This window comes from Xenopus tropicalis, chromosome 9 (genome assembly GCF_000004195.4).
Source record: "Xenopus tropicalis strain Nigerian chromosome 9, UCB_Xtro_10.0, whole genome shotgun sequence".
Taxonomy (NCBI): Eukaryota; Metazoa; Chordata; class Amphibia; order Anura; family Pipidae; genus Xenopus; species Xenopus tropicalis.
This window is the reverse complement of record NC_030685.2, coordinates 45,628,412-45,647,158: the sequence shown is the minus strand read 5'-3', so window position 1 is coordinate 45,647,158 and position 18,747 is coordinate 45,628,412. Positions and strand designations below refer to the sequence as shown.

The following is an 18,747-nucleotide window of genomic DNA, read 5'->3' as shown; positions in this document are numbered from 1 at the left end:
ACACGTGCCATAAACGCTTATATCCAACACATTTTACTTGTCTCGCATCAGACATACCTTACATGGCAAAATGGGAAGAAAATGTAGCACTTTTCAATTTCTGAAAAGAACTGGTCTAATATCTGGGAAATGGCCAAAAAAAACCATTAGGGATGCACCGAATCCCGCTTTTTGGGTTAGGCAGAACCCCCAAATCCACTGTGGCAACCCAGGTCACTCCATCTGCTTTAGAGTCTGCAGAGAACAATGATCCTACCTACATACCAGGTGGACCTGTACATTGACACAATGTACAGGAAGATGGTAGCGACTCTGCTTTCCAAGGTTCTACACTGCACTATACAAGCAGCTCCACACACCTTTCCATTAGGCATGCAAATAAGAGCCATACGCTTCAATCTTGCAAACTAGCAACTCACATTCTAACAGGAGCTAGATGTATATTAGCAGTAACCTGGAAATGGCCAAGTATTTCAGGATTGAAAACATTGATCACAAAGATAAACTGGATCAGAGTGATGGAAAAAAACTCCTAGAAAGAAGCTAGGGATTAACTCCTAGAAAGAAGCTACGAAGGCGAGCTGGAGAGGTATTGGTGGACTCAATACCTGGAAAGCCTGCAATCTGGAAACACTTCTTCTTAAAGAATGTGAGTGTTCCCTATGGTAGAATTCAAGGATAGTAAGGAGCAGCAAGATAGAAAGGTGAGAAAGAGCAGTGGGTGTGAATGGTGTAAAAAGACAGGCTCTGAGAGGAGTGGAGAAAACTACCAGGAACGTACAGAAGACCAGTAAAAATTGTAGTGAGGAGGAGTGAAGGGCTTTGAACGTCAGCAGAAGAATTTTGTATGCTATCCTTTCCTTAACAGGCAGCCATTCTATAAATATTACTTGGGCTGAACAAGGTTCTATCTTAGGAGAGAGCAGGAGGATCCTAGCAGCAGAGTTTAAGACTGATTGCAGGGGAGAGAGGTGGGAGTCTGGGTGACCAGTTAAGGTGGCCGTACACGTACCAATAACAATCGTTCCCACCCTCCGCTGACATTCAGGGCTGAATCGACCGATATGGAGGTAGAAACTATAGAAATTCTACCTCCACCTGCTGATTCAGCCCTGAACATAGATTTTGCTTGGCCGCAATACCAATATCTGCAGCCTTTTCCGATCTTGGTCGCCTCTTTGAGCCGAATATCATATGAAGGTAATATCGATGCGCGTGTGGCCGGCTTTAGTACGAGATTGCAGTAATCTAAACGGTAAAGGAAAGGGATGGATTAGTGTTTTAGAAGTTACTTAAGAAAGAAAGGGGGCTATCTTGGCAGGTTTTGGCAGTGTTATTAATATGGTTAGAGAAGGGGAGAGACTGGTCAAAGATAACCCCCAGGCAGCTTGCTGAATTAACAGGGTTATTGGCCATGCCATCAATAGTAGTAGTGAAAGGAGAAGGGCTAGGTTTGGGTGAAAAGACCATGAGCTCTGTTTTAGCTAGGTTGAGTTGGAAGTGAGGTTGGTTCATCCAGGAGGAGATAGCAAGAAGGCAGTTAGCAATCGGAGTTTGAAAATCAGTGGTTAGTGAAGGGGTATCTAAAAATATCTGGATGTCATCTGCATATAAGTGATATTTAGGACCGAACAAAGAGATATTACGGACGATTCACTAAAGTGCGATAAAAAGAGCGCTAGTTATAGCATGCGTTAAAAATTTTATTGCGTCTTATTTTTCGCGTCTTATCGCAACGATTCACTAAAAGTATATTTGTGCGGTATTCGATGCAACGCACGCTAATTAACGCAGCACGCTACTTGTCGCACACGCTAATTAACGCACGTGCGCCATATTAGCCATACACACCATTCCGTTCATAAAACTACTTTTTTTGAAAATGACAATTTCCCTGCAAACTGGAGGCTACATTACTCTAGGGCCATACCTGAATAAATCACACTGCAAAGTCCATATTGTGTTGCCAAAAGCTCATGAACTGTACTTTTCTATAATTACTGCCTGCTCCAAGTAGGTGTTAATTTTCACACAGACTAATGCGATATTTAGCGCGTCTGTTTGTGAATTATGCGTTAGTATTATTTCTGCGCGAGGATTAACGCAATGCGGTTGCATGCTATTTAACGCATGCGATAAGCGACTTAACGCATGAGATAATACTTTAGCGAATCGCACGTTTTTTTGGCGTCAATTTTAGCGCAAAAAAGCATGCAATATGCGTTATTGCACTTTGGTGAATCAACCCTATGGTCTCCTAAAGAGAAAGTGTACAGGGAGAACAACAAAAGACAAAGTACAGAATCCTGAGGCACTCCCACACTAAGCTTGGAGAAGAGTATGTTAGCAAAAGCAACAGAAAAGAAGCGGTTAGAAAGATAGGCAGAGAACCAGGATGCAGCTTGAGCCCGGATACCCAGAGAATAGAGAATTTGCATTAGGACAGAATAGTCGACCGTATCAGAAATGGAGGATGGGTCCAGGTTAATGAGAAGAGTAATTCTCAGTTTACCCAAGAAAAACAATCATTTATTTCAGAACAACCTACCCTTTCAAAATATGCTAGAATGTTTTTGTGTAATTCCACTTCTGTAACAAAATATAGGTTTCTAAAGGTCTAAAAAATTAAAAAGGGGTTGGAGACTCCTATGGTAAATATTGTTCTTTTAATGTAAACTATTACATCGGAGGAAGTTTTATATAGGTGAATATCCCCTTTAAGATATGTAGGGCTTCCTCTGCAAGGATTAAACATATGTGCCAACAGCACCCAACATATCCAAGGAAATTCTAGTACAGTACAAATGAAAGATATCCTAGATATTTCTCACCCCCTGGTACATCGACAAGCACCCAACCCTATTAATTTAGTATCTTTTCTTTTGTATACAGGCGGGAAAAAAAGTATTGAACATGTTAATGTTTTTCTCAGTAAATATATTTCTAATGGGGCTATTAACATGAAATTTATACCAGATATTAACAACCCAAGTAACCCACACATACAAAGAAATCAATACAAATAAGAATTAAATAAGTATTAAGTATTTAACACGCATACTGAGATGTATTTAAAATTTAGTAGAAAAGCCTTTGTTGGTAATGATAACTTCAAGACACCTCCTGTATGGAGAAACTAGTTGCATGCATTGCTCAGGTGTGATTTTGGCAAATTCTTACACACAAACAGTCTTCAAATCTTGAATCTTCTGGGGGCCTCTTCTATGAACTCTAATCTTCAGTTCTTTTCATAGATTTTTCAACTGAATTCAAGTCGGGTGATTTACTGAGCCATTCAAGCAGCTTTATTTTCTTTCTCTGAAACCAACTGAGAGTTTCCTTGGCAGTGTGTTTGAAATCACTATCTTGCTGAAATGTCCACCCCCGTTTCATCATCAGCATGCTGGTTGATGCCAGCACATTCTTATCAAGAATGCCCCAGTACATTTCTCCATTCATCCTTCCTTCAATTATATGAAGTCTGCCAGTACCATATGCTGAAAAACAGCCCCACACCATGATGTTCCCACATCCAGACTTCAGTGTTGGTTTTGTGACATCCAAAGAGTTCAATTTTGGTCTCATCAGACTATATCCTCCCAGAATTTCATAGGCTTGTCCAAATGTTGTACAGCAAGCTTTAAAAGAGCATCAGAGCGTGCAAAGAGGCCAAACAACTGTACCTGCTAAATTCCAGGTCTTTCTTAAGATCTCTGCAAATGACCCTTGGACAACTATTCAGATTATTGTTTTGACTCCTCTGTCAGAAATCTTGCGAGGAGCACCTGGTCCTGGCCGGTTAAGGGTGAAATGACGTTCTTTCCCCTTCCGGATTTTAGCCCTAATGGTGCTCGCTGGACCATTTAGAAGCTTAGAAATACGACTGTAACCAATGCCATCAGTATGTTATGCAACAATAAGGTTGCGAAGGTCTTGAGAAAGTTCTTTGCTTTTACTCATGAAATGCTTCTTGTGGGATACCTTGGTAATGAGAAACCTTTTTTTATTTATTTCTTTGTGTGTGGATTACTTGGATTGTTACAGACATCTGGTGTAAATTTCATGTCAATAGCCAAATTAGAAATATATTTACTGAGAAAAACGTTGATGTGTTCAATACTTATTGTCCCCGCTGTACCTGGACAAAAATTAGGCTCTCTAGTACAGGTTAGAAAATCCTGCCATTTGAGGACAGCATAACCTCGATAAGCCAAATAGGCCTGCAACCAAGAGCCAAATATTTGTATCAGCCTGGTTTGGACCTGGATGCAATTAGCCAAATCAGGCCAAAATCTGCTATGTGTATGGCCTGCTGTATACCATCACTGTGCAGATACACTGTATGCCTAAATACATATCCATAACAAAGTTTCATTTCACTTGATAATTCATGCGGCCAGGGGGTATTTATTAAAGGCCTTCAAGGATTTGACAGCATTCAAAAGGTTGTATGTTTGATAGACAAGGAGAGATACACCATCAATGCTATTTTGGATGTTTGTGAAGATTCACATTCATCCAGGTCATGGTATATCTGTAGTAATAAACCAAATCAACTGGACTGGTTGTGTTTTTCTGTGTTTTTTCTTGAATTCTGAATAACTTGTACAAAGATCTTCCTGGAATAAATACCCTGGAATGTAGCCCCAATTAGCATAATCTGTTTATCATAACCAGCATGGGATCAGGGATCTCATGAAGGTGAGGACTGTATTAGCATGCTTGGATCTTTGAGGTGTTATTATACCTTCCAGGGGGTGGTACCAAAACAGCATTGTATGTGGCAGACAATAGATGTTGCACCCCCACCTCTTTTCAAACTTGGTTTTTCCGTTTTCCCATATATGGCCTATTTAGGATGCAAGCTGAGAGAAGAGGATCTGCTGCTATACATTGTGTCAAAAGGCTGCATGGGGGGGGGGGGGGTCTAATTTCATATGCCTCAAAACGAATATCCCTTTGACAGGGATTGTAATATTGCATAGTCATACTGAACATTATTAATATGCCTCAGGTGCAAATACCACAGCAAATCCACCATTACCTGAGAGCTCATTTAATTAAACTGTTAATAGGGTATACATTTACCATTTCTAAAAAAAAGTCTTACTATAACAAATTCCTCTTTGTTGCCAATGAACCTATAACATCTAATGAAATAACAGTTTTAAATTTGATTTTTTTTTTATACTGGCACCATTACATTTACAATTTTTTTTTTATTATGTGCATCTGTCATGCATAAAATGTGAACAGAAAAATCCAAGACTTGATAAGGTACACCATTTTAACTAAACAAACTTTCCTCACTGTATATACAAAGGTACAGTTTCCCATCACCCAATAGAATTTAATTTTCCTAATATGGGGATCTCAATTCAAGGTTACAAATTCATCAGTCATCAGACTGCAATTCATTGGTCATCAGATCATAGTGCTGTCTTATTTGTCTGAAAGAAATGGTAGGCCTACTGCTGTGCTTAAAGAAAACTTTACCTAGGGATGCCATCTCTGCCGGCTTTCTTAGCTGGGCAGGGGTGATGTTACGGGGGGGTAGGGGATGAGGCAGGACCATGTCGTCATGGGGGTTGGGAGCTGGCAGTTTTCCTAATTTGAGAAACCGGGCAGGAGGTTTTGAACAGGGCGGACCTTCCGAAAACCAGGCTGTCTGGGTCGAAACCTTTTAACTTTGGTGAATATTGCGCCAACTGCGATGATGTCTTGCGCCAGTGCATCACTACGTGGTGAGCCAATGTCCTATGAGTGCCATCTTGAATGTGCACCCGGAGAGAAGCACTCCTAACCAGAGTGCTCCAAAACAGTACCCCCTCCCCCAGGGGGGCCAATGGACCACCATGAGCAGGTTTCTGTGGAAACGGTCTGAAAAAATCCCATGTTAAACGTGGAGCATGGACATCTGAATGCTTGACTCAGGAATATTTCTCAGGTCCAGACCATTTCCATTGAATAAGGAACTGTAGAACTCCTCTGGAGAATCTAGAGTCCAGAATTGTTTCAACCTTACATTCTTGCTGACAGTCTACATTAATAGGAGGAGATTGTCCAGAAGAAAAATGTTTAGAAACTGCAAGCTCAATAAGAGACACATGAAACACATTTGGGATATACATTTCAGGTGGAAATTGGAGGACAGCCATAGGGTTAATTTCCAGAATAGGGAAAGGACCAATAAACTGGTTAGCCAACCTTTGCCTTGGACAGAGTATTGGGAAGAGGATTTGTGCATCCTGTTCGTCTGTTTAGTGGCACTCTTGGTTGTAGACATGGGCCACTTCATCATTAGCTGCTAGTCATGAGAGGCATTGTTATGAGCAAACTCCACCAAAGGGAGAAGGTCGGACCAGACATCCTGGCAAAGAGACACATGAGGTTTTAAAATGAGACAACCATGGACTGTCCCAGGTGGTCTCGGAAGATGTTGTTAACAAATTCAGCAGGACATTGCAGAGGTAAAAGGGGCATTACCAGATATTCATAATGCTCACCTCTGGTGTTAAAGGCCGTCTTCCATTCGCCCCCCTCACATATCCGGATAAAGTTGTAGGCCCCATGGAGATCTAATTTAGGAAAGATCCCGGCCCCTTTCAATTGATCAAACAATTCAGAGAAGAGGGGTAGGGGATAAAGGGATAAAGGTTCTTTATGGTTATCTTATTAAGACCTCTGTAATTGATACAGAGACCACCATCTTTTTTCTCTACCCAGCCCCAGCAAGAAAAGTCAAAGGCCATATGAACCTATGTTGAAGGTTGTCTTGTATGTATTTCTTCATGGCCTGGGTCACAGCTGGAGACAGAGGATAGGTACGACCTTTTGTGGGTGTGGTTCTAGGCAGAAGATCAAAAGGGCAGTCGTAAGGATGATGAGGAGAAGGCATCGCAGATTTCTTGTAAAGGCATCTGAAAAGTCCTTATATAGAGAAAACAGGTAACCAACAAAAGGAAGAGGGAGGCATGCAATTCTTGTAGTAATATGGACTCAAGCAGGAGATTTGGCTAATGGACCAATCGATGAGAAGATTATGTAAACAGAGTCAAAGTAACCCCAACACCACTGGAGCAGAAGGGCATTGATGATATAGGATAATTCTTCTTTATGTAGAGCCCCAAGAACAGAGATAGTTCCCCTGTAGTTTTGAAGATGATTTCAGATGTCAGGGGTCTATCATCAATAGCAAACAGCCGCAAGGGGGCAGCCATAAGAAGTGGAATACCAAAGTGCTCAGCAAAGTCCATGAAGTTCATCCCTGCAGCTCGGGAATCAAGAAAGGCTTGAGTGTGGACAGGTCCAGATACCAGCTAAAACTGCACAGGGATTAAGAATGTATGAGAATTCATTTGGTTCAATACTGCCCAGATAAGACTGGGGAGTCTTACCTAGTCAATCTTACCTAAGAGAGTTGGCATTTCCCTGTTTCAGAGGGCAGTTGTTGGTAAAATAAGCTTTGCCACCACAATACAGGCACAGACCCAGCAGAGTGCCTATGCAGTTTCTCTTGTTCAGATAGATGCATCCTTGCAATCTGCTTAGTTTCTATGGAGGAAGTGGAAGGGAACTGAGGAGCAGGGCATGGAAGGAGAGGTCTTTAAAACCGCAGTGCCTGAATAGGTTGGAATCTCTTGGCCTCGCCCTCTCAGCTTGGCGCTGCCTGAGGTGAGTGCCTGACCTAATTGCACATCTTTCAGGTTCTCTGGAAGGTCTCTAGAGACAAGGTCATATTTTAACTTGTCAGACAACCCCTGCCAATTGGTTACTACATATTCCTTGTTCTAGGTGGTCTCCACAGCCAGAGTTCAGAATTCAATGGCGTACTGGCTAGCAGGTAACTTGGCTGATCTGCATAAGGCATGAAGAGACAGAGGCCTGGGGCATCAAAGACAGTTCGGAAAGTCTGGAGGAAGGCTTTGGCATCACTGATAAGGAGAGAGTTCTTTCCCCAGAGAGATGACAAAACCAGCATTTGGCCTTCCAACATAGAGATAAGATATCCAAACTTGGCTCATTTGGAAACGTAAAGAGATGGCTGCAGCTCGAATTGGATAAGGCACTGGTTAACAAAGCCCATACAGGATCCCCAAAGCCTTAGGACCCCTTTGTAGCATGGGAGTGGTGAAATGCAAGGTTGCGAATAGGGGGTGGGGAGAAACTGCCACGGCTGGGTGACTTCCAGACACCGAAGGTGCAGCAGGCACCCAAGAGAGTAGGGCCTCCAGGACTTGCCCTGTGCGAGCCTGTTGAGCTTCATAAGCTTCCGTGAGCATTGCCATATTTTGTAAGGCTTTTTCCAGATCTGGGGTTCAGGCGGTAGTCAGGGGGAATCAGGCAAAAGGGTCAAAAACCATCAAATCAGTCCACAAAAGTGAATAACAGCACACCTAGGAGCTCTAAGATGAAGGCCTATATACAGGCATTGAACCCAGGCATTTTTTTTAACTATGAATTTGGCGGCACACACGATGACATCATGTGCCAGTTTGTCAAAGCCATCTTGGATGCGTGCCCAAAGCTCCTAACCAGAGTGCTCCTGACATGCATTTGCTTTATTTTGCCTTGTTGCTTTTTTTGAGTAAATGGGGGGCCCTTAGTTGCTCCAGTCAGACACTCTAGGGCATCTTCTGTGGTACTAAGGGCAGGAATTATTTGGGCCTATTGATGGAGGCCCAATACTGGTATCCAGTGTTGACCACGCTTTTTTTTTTAAAACCACACCCATGTTATCACAAGAGCTTTCAAGACCATACCCATATTGATGGTGGTAGAACACAAAAAAAAAACATGCTCACTGCAGAGAAAATGTATAACCCATCACTCATGTGAAATAAGTTTATTAGGACATATAAAGATATACCCTTAAATCCATATGCTTCCTCCTTCCCTAAAGATTGCATAGCAACCCCCATCACATAATTGAACACTCTCGGGACCCCCTAACAACTATTTCCAAATTCCAAACTAATTCCAATTCCAGGTTTACACCCCAAAGGCAGCATAGGGCAGGGAAAGTATGGCACACACAGGCAGTGTTGAGCAGGGCAGGCAGAGTATGGCACACAGGCAGCAAAGGGCAGGGTGAGTATAGAACACAGGCAATGTAGAGCAGTTCAGCCAGAGTATGTAAGGAGACAGGGAAAGCTATCATGACTACACAAGTAACTGATCATGACCACAGTCCAGGGCTGTGGAGTCAGAGTTGGAGAGAGTTGGAATCGGAGGCAATTTTGGGTACCTGGAGTCAGAGTCGGCAAAAAATGAACCAACTGATTCCTACTAAATTTAAATGGGAATAAAAAAAAAAAAATAAAGCAAGTTTAAATGTCCCAATTCACAAACAGTCATAATTAATTACTTCTCTGCTATAAGAATAAAGCCCAATGCACGCAGTGCATAAACGAACTCGTTGAGTGACCATGAAGCATGCTTTTCATTGACTGTATGAATGTATAAAATACATAAGCATATTAAAAACAGAGGAGTCGGAGTCGGAAGTATCAGAAACTGAGGAGTCAGAGAATTTATCTACTGACTCCACAGCCCTGGGTAGGGCGTTTGTATTGTACTTCATACAGTGACACAGTGCCTGCACTACTCCTACAGTCTTTCTAAGGTGCAAACAGGTGAACAATGTGGGCGCTTAAAGTAAGAGATCTTACAGGTGTGAACAACGTAGGGACTTACATGTATGAACACGTGGGCTTACAGCCTGAATCCGAGGTGTAACCAATGCATAGGCCAGTTAATATCAGTACCAATACCATTTAAAGGAGAACTAAAGCCTAACTAAAGAACTAGGCTAGAAATGCTGTACGTTATATTTTGGGCTTCTGTACCAGCCCCAAGGCCACCACTGACATTTAGCAGGGAAGATCTGTGCATATACTCTGTGCTGCTTTCAGTTACTGAGCTTAGGAAATGACACACAATGTCGCACACACCTTTTCAAGATGGGGGCGTCCTGGATCATTGCTGCTATTGAGATGCTGAAACTTTAGGCTGATGCAGTAAGTACAGTATATTAATTTTAATTATATTCATATATAGGGTTAAAGCTTACACAAAGTAAGCAGATACAGGTAAGCAGGTACAGGTAAGCAGGTACAGCAGACAGACAGATGGGGGAGCCACACAAGGTGTTTTGGGCCTGCCAGTTGGACAGCACTGCTCTAGGGGATCTACTTAAATATAATACATGTTTGGGATCCATTATCTGGCAACCAGTGTGTCACAATTACACCACTTCAGATACACGTGACTTTATGCGTGTCTATCTAGAGCACTGCTGTCCAACTGGCGCCCCCCCCCTCTGTGTGGCCCCCACCCGACTGACTGCTTTGGTGGCTTATCTTTATGTAAACTTTAAATAGTATCAGTACTGAGATTAACTGGCCCCTGCATGGTTCACACCTCAGATTCAGTCTATAATCCCCCTGTACTGTTCACACATTTTAATCTCTGCATTGTTCACAACTCAGGCTCAGACTGTAAGCACCAACATTGTTCTCCTGTTCACACCTCAGACTGTAGGAACAGTTCCAGCATTGTGTGTGTATGGCATACACAGGCAGCACAGGGCAGGGCAGACAGAGCATGGTACACGCAGGCAGCATAGGGCAGGCAGAGTATGGCACACACAGGAAGTACTCTGCCTTCCCTATGCTGCCTGTGTGTGCCATACTCTGCCTGCCCTATGCTGCCTGTGTGCGCCATACTCTGCCTGCCCTATGCTGCCTGTGGGAGGTGAATCTGGCTGGGTTTTGTTCTGGGAGTTTGTTAGCAGTTGGAAATAGCCATTAAATGGTCCCAAAGGTGTGTAGTTATGTGCTGTGGGTTGCTGTGCTATCCACAGGAGAGGAGGAGGCATATGGATTTTAGGGTGTGTCTTAATATGACATTATTCTTTCACATATGAATGATGGTTGATATCCCTGGAGTGAGCAGCAAGCATTTGGGTGTTTGCTGGGCTACCATCATTAATATGGGCATGGTCTTAAAAGCTCTTGTGATAACATGGGTGTGGTTTAAAAAAGGGGAGTGGTCAAAACTGGCTTTCATTAGCAGCCCTCCACTATGTATGGTAGAGAAATTCCGGTCCTTGGCACCACAGAAGTTGGACAGCACTGATCTAGAGGGTCACCTGCTCAGTCTTACACACCTTGCACACAGGTCAGACTAGCATCACAGCACCCAAAAGACCAACCAACACCCACTAAACTCACACTAAAACTTGCAGCCACCACACTCATACTTCTTACACTGGCGATGAGAGATGCCAAGCACCCTAGTACTAGAAGGGTTTATACAACAGAACTAACACACACACATTCTTCCTACCAGCAGTCAAATGTTTAATTAGCATACAGCATGCAGAGGGCTAAGGCACACAGTTACACACTTGGAGGTTAGGTTTGATTTTAGAGCATCAAAGACAAAACTTATTAAAATTTTAGATTTTGTATTATAAAAGGTATAACAGTGCATATATACAAGGCAAAAACATAGAAGTGCCATACTTTACCACAGTCCTAGTCATGGAGGCAAGGGGAAACCCAATGGGATGAACTCCCAATTGAAATTGGTCCACCAAAGTAAATCCAAAGTGTAGTCAGAAGAGCTGACTAGCTATCCCAGTTTGCAGGGGCATCAGGTAACTGGACACCCCCCCTCCCTCTGGAACGCAAGGGGTGCTGCCATTAGCAGGACACAGTGTGAGTTCTTTATGACTTCCTGAGTGTATGGACTGGACCAATAATATAATGTCCATAACTCTTTATGGGAACATAATAAAAAATAAAATTCATAAATTTTAAATGATCCCAGTGGTCCCATACAGACTAAACATCACTACTGTGTAACCTGCCCCTGCCCAAATAGTCCTACCTGACAAACAGAGTACCCAAAGCCAGTCATGTTTGGACTTGTTTGACATGCAATATCCAATGAAACCTATCCCTCCACATCACCTATGATGGGTCATGATGTGAACTCTAAGTCACCCTTATGTGGGCTTTCACTCCCCACATGGTGTCTCTTATCAGCCAGGGCTTAGAGCAGGGCATCTGAGGTAGTGAGACCTTTACACATGGCTGGTTCCAGACCCTAGTGAGCAGAGGCCTGTTAAATATCTGTTTCTGGTACATGAGGGAAGATTTTTTGATACCTTAGCCTGCTTGATTAACTCTTACAGGCCTGTATCATGACACATTTATCCAGAAAGCTCTGAATTATGGGAAGGCCATCTCTTAATTTTCTGTAATGATAAAACAGTATCATGTACTTGATTCCAACTAAGATATTATCAATCCTTATTGGAGGGAAAATAATCCTATTGGGTTTAATTTAGGTTTAAATGATTTTTCTTAGTAGACTTAAGGTATAAAGTTCCAAATTACAGAAAGATCCCTTATCCATAAAGCTCCCAGTCCCATTTTAAATAAGTCCCATACCTGTAGCAAAAAAAACTACAAGGAAGCGCACATACATTAAGGGGCACATTTACTAAGCAATTTTACGATATCAGATTTTTTCTTACTTCTAGATAATTGAGATTTATGCATGGGTTTGCCCCAGAACTCTTTTTTTTTTCGTTTTTGACAGGTTTGATCTGTCGAGTACTATTGAGTCCTAGGGAGGCTTAGATTAGTAAAGGAATAGAATAGTCAGTGACAGCCTGTCCTTGAACTTTCAATAAGAAGTTAATCCCTCATTGTTTTGCGTTTCACCCAGTTTCAAGAATGATTCTCCTGCTGAAGCAATTCCTGTTTGGGAAAAATAAATAGGATTCATGGAAATGAAGGTCTGTTTAAACTCAGATTTTTCGAATTATAACAATACTTTCAACTCGTAAAATTTGGGATTTGGAATGTAAATGTGAAATTTTCATATGGACAATGCAAGCATTATAGTGACATTTTATAATTACAGCAATGATCGAGTTTAATTCGAATTTATACCATGTTGAGTTTATACTTTCAAGGCCAGAAAAGTAAAGTAATAGCAAAATCCAAAACAATGCCAAATGTGAATATATAAGTGTAGTGGTTAAATCTGTACAGCAAGGGTTAACCTGCAGATTGTGCACCCCTTCAGTGGAGTTTTAAGTTGCCCATCAAGCATTTCATAGGCAGTCTTAAGGTACCCCTGCATTCCAGTTACTATGTACTGTGTTATTGTTTACTACTGTAGGGCCTGGGTCCCTATTCTCCTTTCTGCAAAACCTTGGTATAACATGCTTGTATAAAGGGTATAAAAACCCTACCAATCCTTTTTCTGATTACTCTGACTCAGTCTTGCTCAGAATCACACAGAACACATGATAAATAAACGTCTTCTACCCCAATGACCTCCAGTATCCAAACTTCCACAACAATAGTGATGGTCCTCCACCAGCCATAAGGTGAGCCCTCCTACTCACCAGACCCAAAAATGAAATCAGCCACTTCAAATTACATCCGCTGTTATTAGGGAAATGTCAGTGCTTCACAACTCAATTTAAAGTACATACAGTGGCTTGCAAAAGTATTCCGCCCCCTTGAACTTTTCCACATTTTGTCACATTACAGCCACAAATATGAATCAATTTTATTGGAATTCCACGTGAAAGACCAATACAAAGTGGTGTACACGTGAGAAGTGGAACGAAAATCATACATCATTCCAAACATTTTTTACAAATAAATAACTGCAAAGTGGGGTGTGCGCAATTATTCAGCCCCTTTTGGTCTGAGTGCAGTCAGTTGCCCATAGACATTGCCTGATGAGTGCTAATGACTAAATAGAGTGCATGAAGTCCAAAGAACACACCAGACAGGTCAGGGATAAAGTTATTGAGAAATTTAAAGCAGGCTTAGGCTACAAAAAGATTTCCAAAGCCTTGAACATCCCACGGAGCACTGTATTTACAGCACAACTGTAAACCTACCAAGACAAGGCCGTCCACCTAAACTCAAAGGCTGAACAAGGAGAGCGCTGATCAGAAATGCAGCCAAGAGGCCCATGGTGACTCTGGACGAGCTGCAGAGATCTACAGCTCAGGTGGGGGAATCTGTCCATAGGACAACTATTAGTCGTGCACTGCACAAAGTTGGCCTTTATGGAAGAGTGGCAAGAAGAAAGCCATTGTTAACAGAAAACCTTAAGAAGTCCTGTTTGCAGTTTGCCACAAGCCATGTGGGGGACACAGCAAACATGTGGAAGAAGATGCTCTGGTCAGATGAGACCAAAATGGAACTTTTTGGCCAAAATGCAAAACGCTATGTGTGGCGGAAAACTAACACTGCACATCACTCTGAACACACCATCCCCACTGTCAAATATGGTGGTGGCAGCATCATGCTCTGGGGGTGTTCTCTTCAGCAGGGACAGGGAAGCTGGTCAGAGTTGATGGGAAAATGGATGGAGCCAAATACAGGGCAATCTTGGAAGAAAACCTCTTGGAGTCTGCAAAAGACTTGAGACTGGGGCGGAGGTTCACCTTCCAGCAGGACAACGACCCTAAACATAAAGCCAGGGCAACAATGGAAGGGTTTAAAACAAAACATATCCATGTGTCAAAGTCCAGATCTAAATCTAATCGAGAATCTGTGGCAAGATCTGAAAACTGCTGTTCACAAACGCTGTCCATCTAATCTGACTGAGCTGGAGCTGTTTTGCAAAGAAGAATGGGCAAGGATTTCAGACTCTAGATGTGCAAAGCTGGTAGAGACATACCCTAAAACAGTGCTGTCCAACTGGCGGCCCGCGGGCCGCATGCGGCCCGCGACCCCCCTCTGTGTGGCCCCCCACCTGTCTGGCTGCTTTGATGGCTTACCTTTGTGTAAGCTTTAAATTGTATCAGTACTGAGATTAACTGGCCCCCTGCATGGTTCTCACCTCAGATTCAGGCTGTAATCAGGCTGTATTGTTTAAATATGTAATTCCCTGTGTTATTCACACCTTTTAATCTCTGCATTGTTCACCCCCTGCAGTGTTCACACCTCAGGCTCAGGCTGTAATCACCCCCATTGTTCCCCTGTTCACACCTCAGGAGCAGCAGAAACCCACAAATAATCCCTGCACACTACAAAAAGAATATATACTGAGGTGGTACTGCAATTAAAAAGTTTTTTAATATATAGTTATTGTGCAGACTGTAGGAGCAGTGCCAGCATTGTGTCACTGTATGTGCCATACACACAGGCATCATAGGGCAAGCAGAGTATGGCACACACAGGCAGGGTAGGGAAGGCAGAGTATGGCACACACAGGCAGAATATGGCACAAACCAACCAAGAATGGCAAACACAGTGAAAGTATGGCACACGCAGGCAGGGTAGGGAAGGCAGAGCATGGCACACACAGGCAGGGTAGGGCAGACAGAGTATGGCACACACAGGTCAAGTATGGCACAAACCAGCCAAGTATGGCACACACAGGCAGGGTAGGGAAGGCAGAGTATGGCACACACAGGCAGGGTAGGGAAGGCAGAGTATGGCACACACAGGCAGGGTAGGGAAGGCAGAGTATGGCACACACAGGCAGGGTAGGGAAGGCAGAGTATGGCAGGTTTTTGCTGTACTACAACCATTAATATGGGTATGGTCATGTGATAACATGGGTGTGGTTTCAAGTGGGTGCGGTTGCAAAAAGGGGAGTGGTCAAAACTGGCTTCCATTATCGGCCCTCCACTACGTAGGTCGGAAAAATTCCGGCCCTCGGTACAACAGAAGTTGGACAGCACTGCCCTAAAAGACTGGCAGCTGTAATTGCAGCAAAAGGTGGTTCTACAAAGTATTGACTCAGGGGGCTGAATAATTACGCACACCCCACTTTGTAGTTATTTATTTGTAAAAAATGTTTGGAATCACGTATGATTTTCGTTCCACTTCTCACGTGTACACCACTTTGTATTGGTCTTTCGCGTGGAATTCCAATAAAATTGATTCATGTTTGTGGCTGTAATGTGACAAAATGTGGAAAAGTTCAAGGGGTCCGAATACTTTTGAAAGCCACTGTACATCCAACAGTTAAAATGCATTCAGTGCAAAAGTTCAATGCGTGATATTGTGCCATGCTTTCTCCAGAACAAGGTTACGTAAAAGCCATCCATATTGGCCCCTTTAAAAACCCCCTTGTATGAAAAATTGTAATGCCAATTCGAGGAATGTGTGAGAAAAAATTACTTCTGCATGCATGCGAGAATGGTGCCATGTATGTTCTAGACACAGTATAACATTACACATCCTCGCAAGTGCAAATGATGATACATGTGTTCTAGCTATACATGTCAAGCATTCTTGCTTATGAGAAACAGCAAAAACAGCCAAATATCCAGAAGATAGCAGCAAAATAAAGTGTGTGTTTAAAAGGTCAAATAAACGAAAATGAAAAAAAGGGTCCTAAGGGTCAACCACTATATAGGGCCCTTTGCCTGCACAGTTTCTTAAACAATATGGCATGTATGCATATACATGCCATATTGTTTAAGAAACTGTGCAGGCAAAGGGCCTTATATACTGGTTGAAAACAATGTGTAAATAAAAAAAATATTCTAAATGTGGGGTACATCAATACTTATCTAAAAATAATAGTCATGTGGAAAAGAAAAGAATATAAAGAAAAAAAAAAGAAGACAGAATACAGGAATAAAGAATACACAACTCCTTAAAAGGGTTGTTCACCTTTAAATAAACTTTTAATATGATTTAGAGAGTGATTGAGACAATTTGCAGTTGGACTTCATTTTTTTACTATTTGTGTTTTTTGAGTTATTTAGCAGCTTTCCAGTTTGCAATTTCAGCCCCAATTACCCTAGCAACCTTTGATTTGAATTGAATACTGGAATATGACTAGAAAGACAAGTAATAAAAGAAAAGTAATGAAAAGTAGCAATAACAATAAATGTGTAGCCTTATAGAGCATTTGTTTTTTTAGATGGGGTCAGTGACCCATTTTAAAGGCAGCAAATAATTCAAAAACTATAAAAAAAAAAAATGAAGGCTAATTGATAGCTTAGAATTATCCATTTTATAACATACTAAAAGTTAACTTAAAGGTGAATCTATTATCTAAAATTCTTGGGGCCTAGTGTTTTCCAGAAAGGCGTTTTTCTCTAATTTACATACTTTAAGATTATTAAATAATAAGGGATTGTTTTTTGCCACCAGTATGGATTTATGATAGCTTAGTTATCACATACCAGCACAGGTTTGCGATCCATTATCTGGAAACCCGTTATCCAGAAAGTTCCGAATTACAGAAAGGCCATCTCCCATAGACTCCATTTTAAATAAATGATTCTAATTTTTAGAAATGATTTCCTTTTCTTCTGTAATAATAAAACAGTACCTTGTACTTGATCCAAACTAAGATAAAATTAAGCCTTATTGGAGGCTAAACAATCCTACTGGGTTTATTTAATGTTTAAATTATTTTTTAGTAAACTTAAAGCATGGTGATCCAAACTAGAGAAAGATCCCTTATCCGGAAGAGCGCAGGTCCCGAGCATTCTGGATAACAGATCCTATACCTGTACCAATAAATATTTATATATTTTTTAACTTTGATATTACTGTAGCTAAATATTCTTGGAAAAATCAAACTATAAACAGTTATTTTGCCTCATTTGGCATTTCATTTCCATGCACGAAAAATATGAAATATGATGATTATGAAATATTTTAACATAAGATTTATTAACATTGTTAAATTAACCCATCGTTATAATTAACATTTTTGCAAATGTCTAAAAAGCTCAAAATAATGCAATAAGGCAATTTTTTTTTTTTGTAATAATAAAACTTGTACTTGACAGTAACTAAGCTAGCATCCATATACCATCCATATACAGGTTTGACTTGTTTACCCTTATGCAAAAACATATCAAGAAAGCTCAAAATTACAGGAAGGCCACCTTCCATACTGTCCTTGCCAATCAAGTATTTCTAATTTTTAAATTTCCTTCCTCTGTAAAAATGTTTACATTATTGTTAGCAGAGTGATCAAAATTACAGAAAACCCAGGTCCCAAGCTTTCCAGATAATAGATCCTATATCTGTGCCTGCCAAAACAATGCTGTTTATTTAAAGTTTATATGATGTTTTAGTAGACGTAAGGTGTGGTAATCCAAATTACAAAAAAAAAAAAACCTTATCTGAGTAGCCTCACGGTCCCAAGCATTCCTGATATACCTTAAAAGAAATGAAGTGATATACGTGCAAATACACTAAAATACAAATCACAATTCTAAAAAAATAAAGAACAAATTTGAATTAGGTGCTATTGTATAATTTAGCCAGTTCTTTCACCCTTCCTGTGCCTGGAGATTTCCAGTGAGTGCCAGCACCATATTATCTACAATCTATAAAACAAGCAAAAAATATGCTTTCAAGTTTGTGTTTACTTTTTAAAGAGTTCCTTATCTAGCATGACACCATCCGACATCGTTTGAAGAGATAATCTTAGCATGTCCATGCATTCTTTCAGCCTGGGGTCAGATGTGCGTAATCCAGTGGCCTTTAATGCCTGTATAAGAAAATTGTAAAACAAAACAAAACAAACAATTAAATACTGCTCCAATAGCTTCATTCATTATTATTATTAATCCCACACACATCTCCAAAAATTCTTTAGAGCACCACACAAGATAATTATCTGGTTATCATTTCAATATGCTAACCTGACCACCCACTTCGAGGTAGGTGAAGCAATCTGAGTTGTCAAATTGAGACTGTTTCTTTATTATTGTATTTTGCC

The 18,747-nt window shown here is 41.3% G+C and overlaps 1 protein-coding gene across 4 annotated transcripts in view; it reads right to left on the bottom strand.

Moving 5' to 3' along the window:
- The window catches only part of gls (glutaminase), a 166,983-nt gene that overhangs the window by 111,631 nt on the left and 36,605 nt on the right, over positions 1-18,747 (bottom strand). For all 4 annotated transcript variants that reach the window (XM_031892945.1, XM_031892947.1, XM_031892946.1 and 1 more), the window contains exon 3: positions 18,395-18,516. In XM_031892945.1, the coding sequence (XP_031748805.1) occupies positions 18,395-18,516 (122 nt within the window). The remainder of the gene's footprint in view (positions 1-18,394; positions 18,517-18,747) is intronic.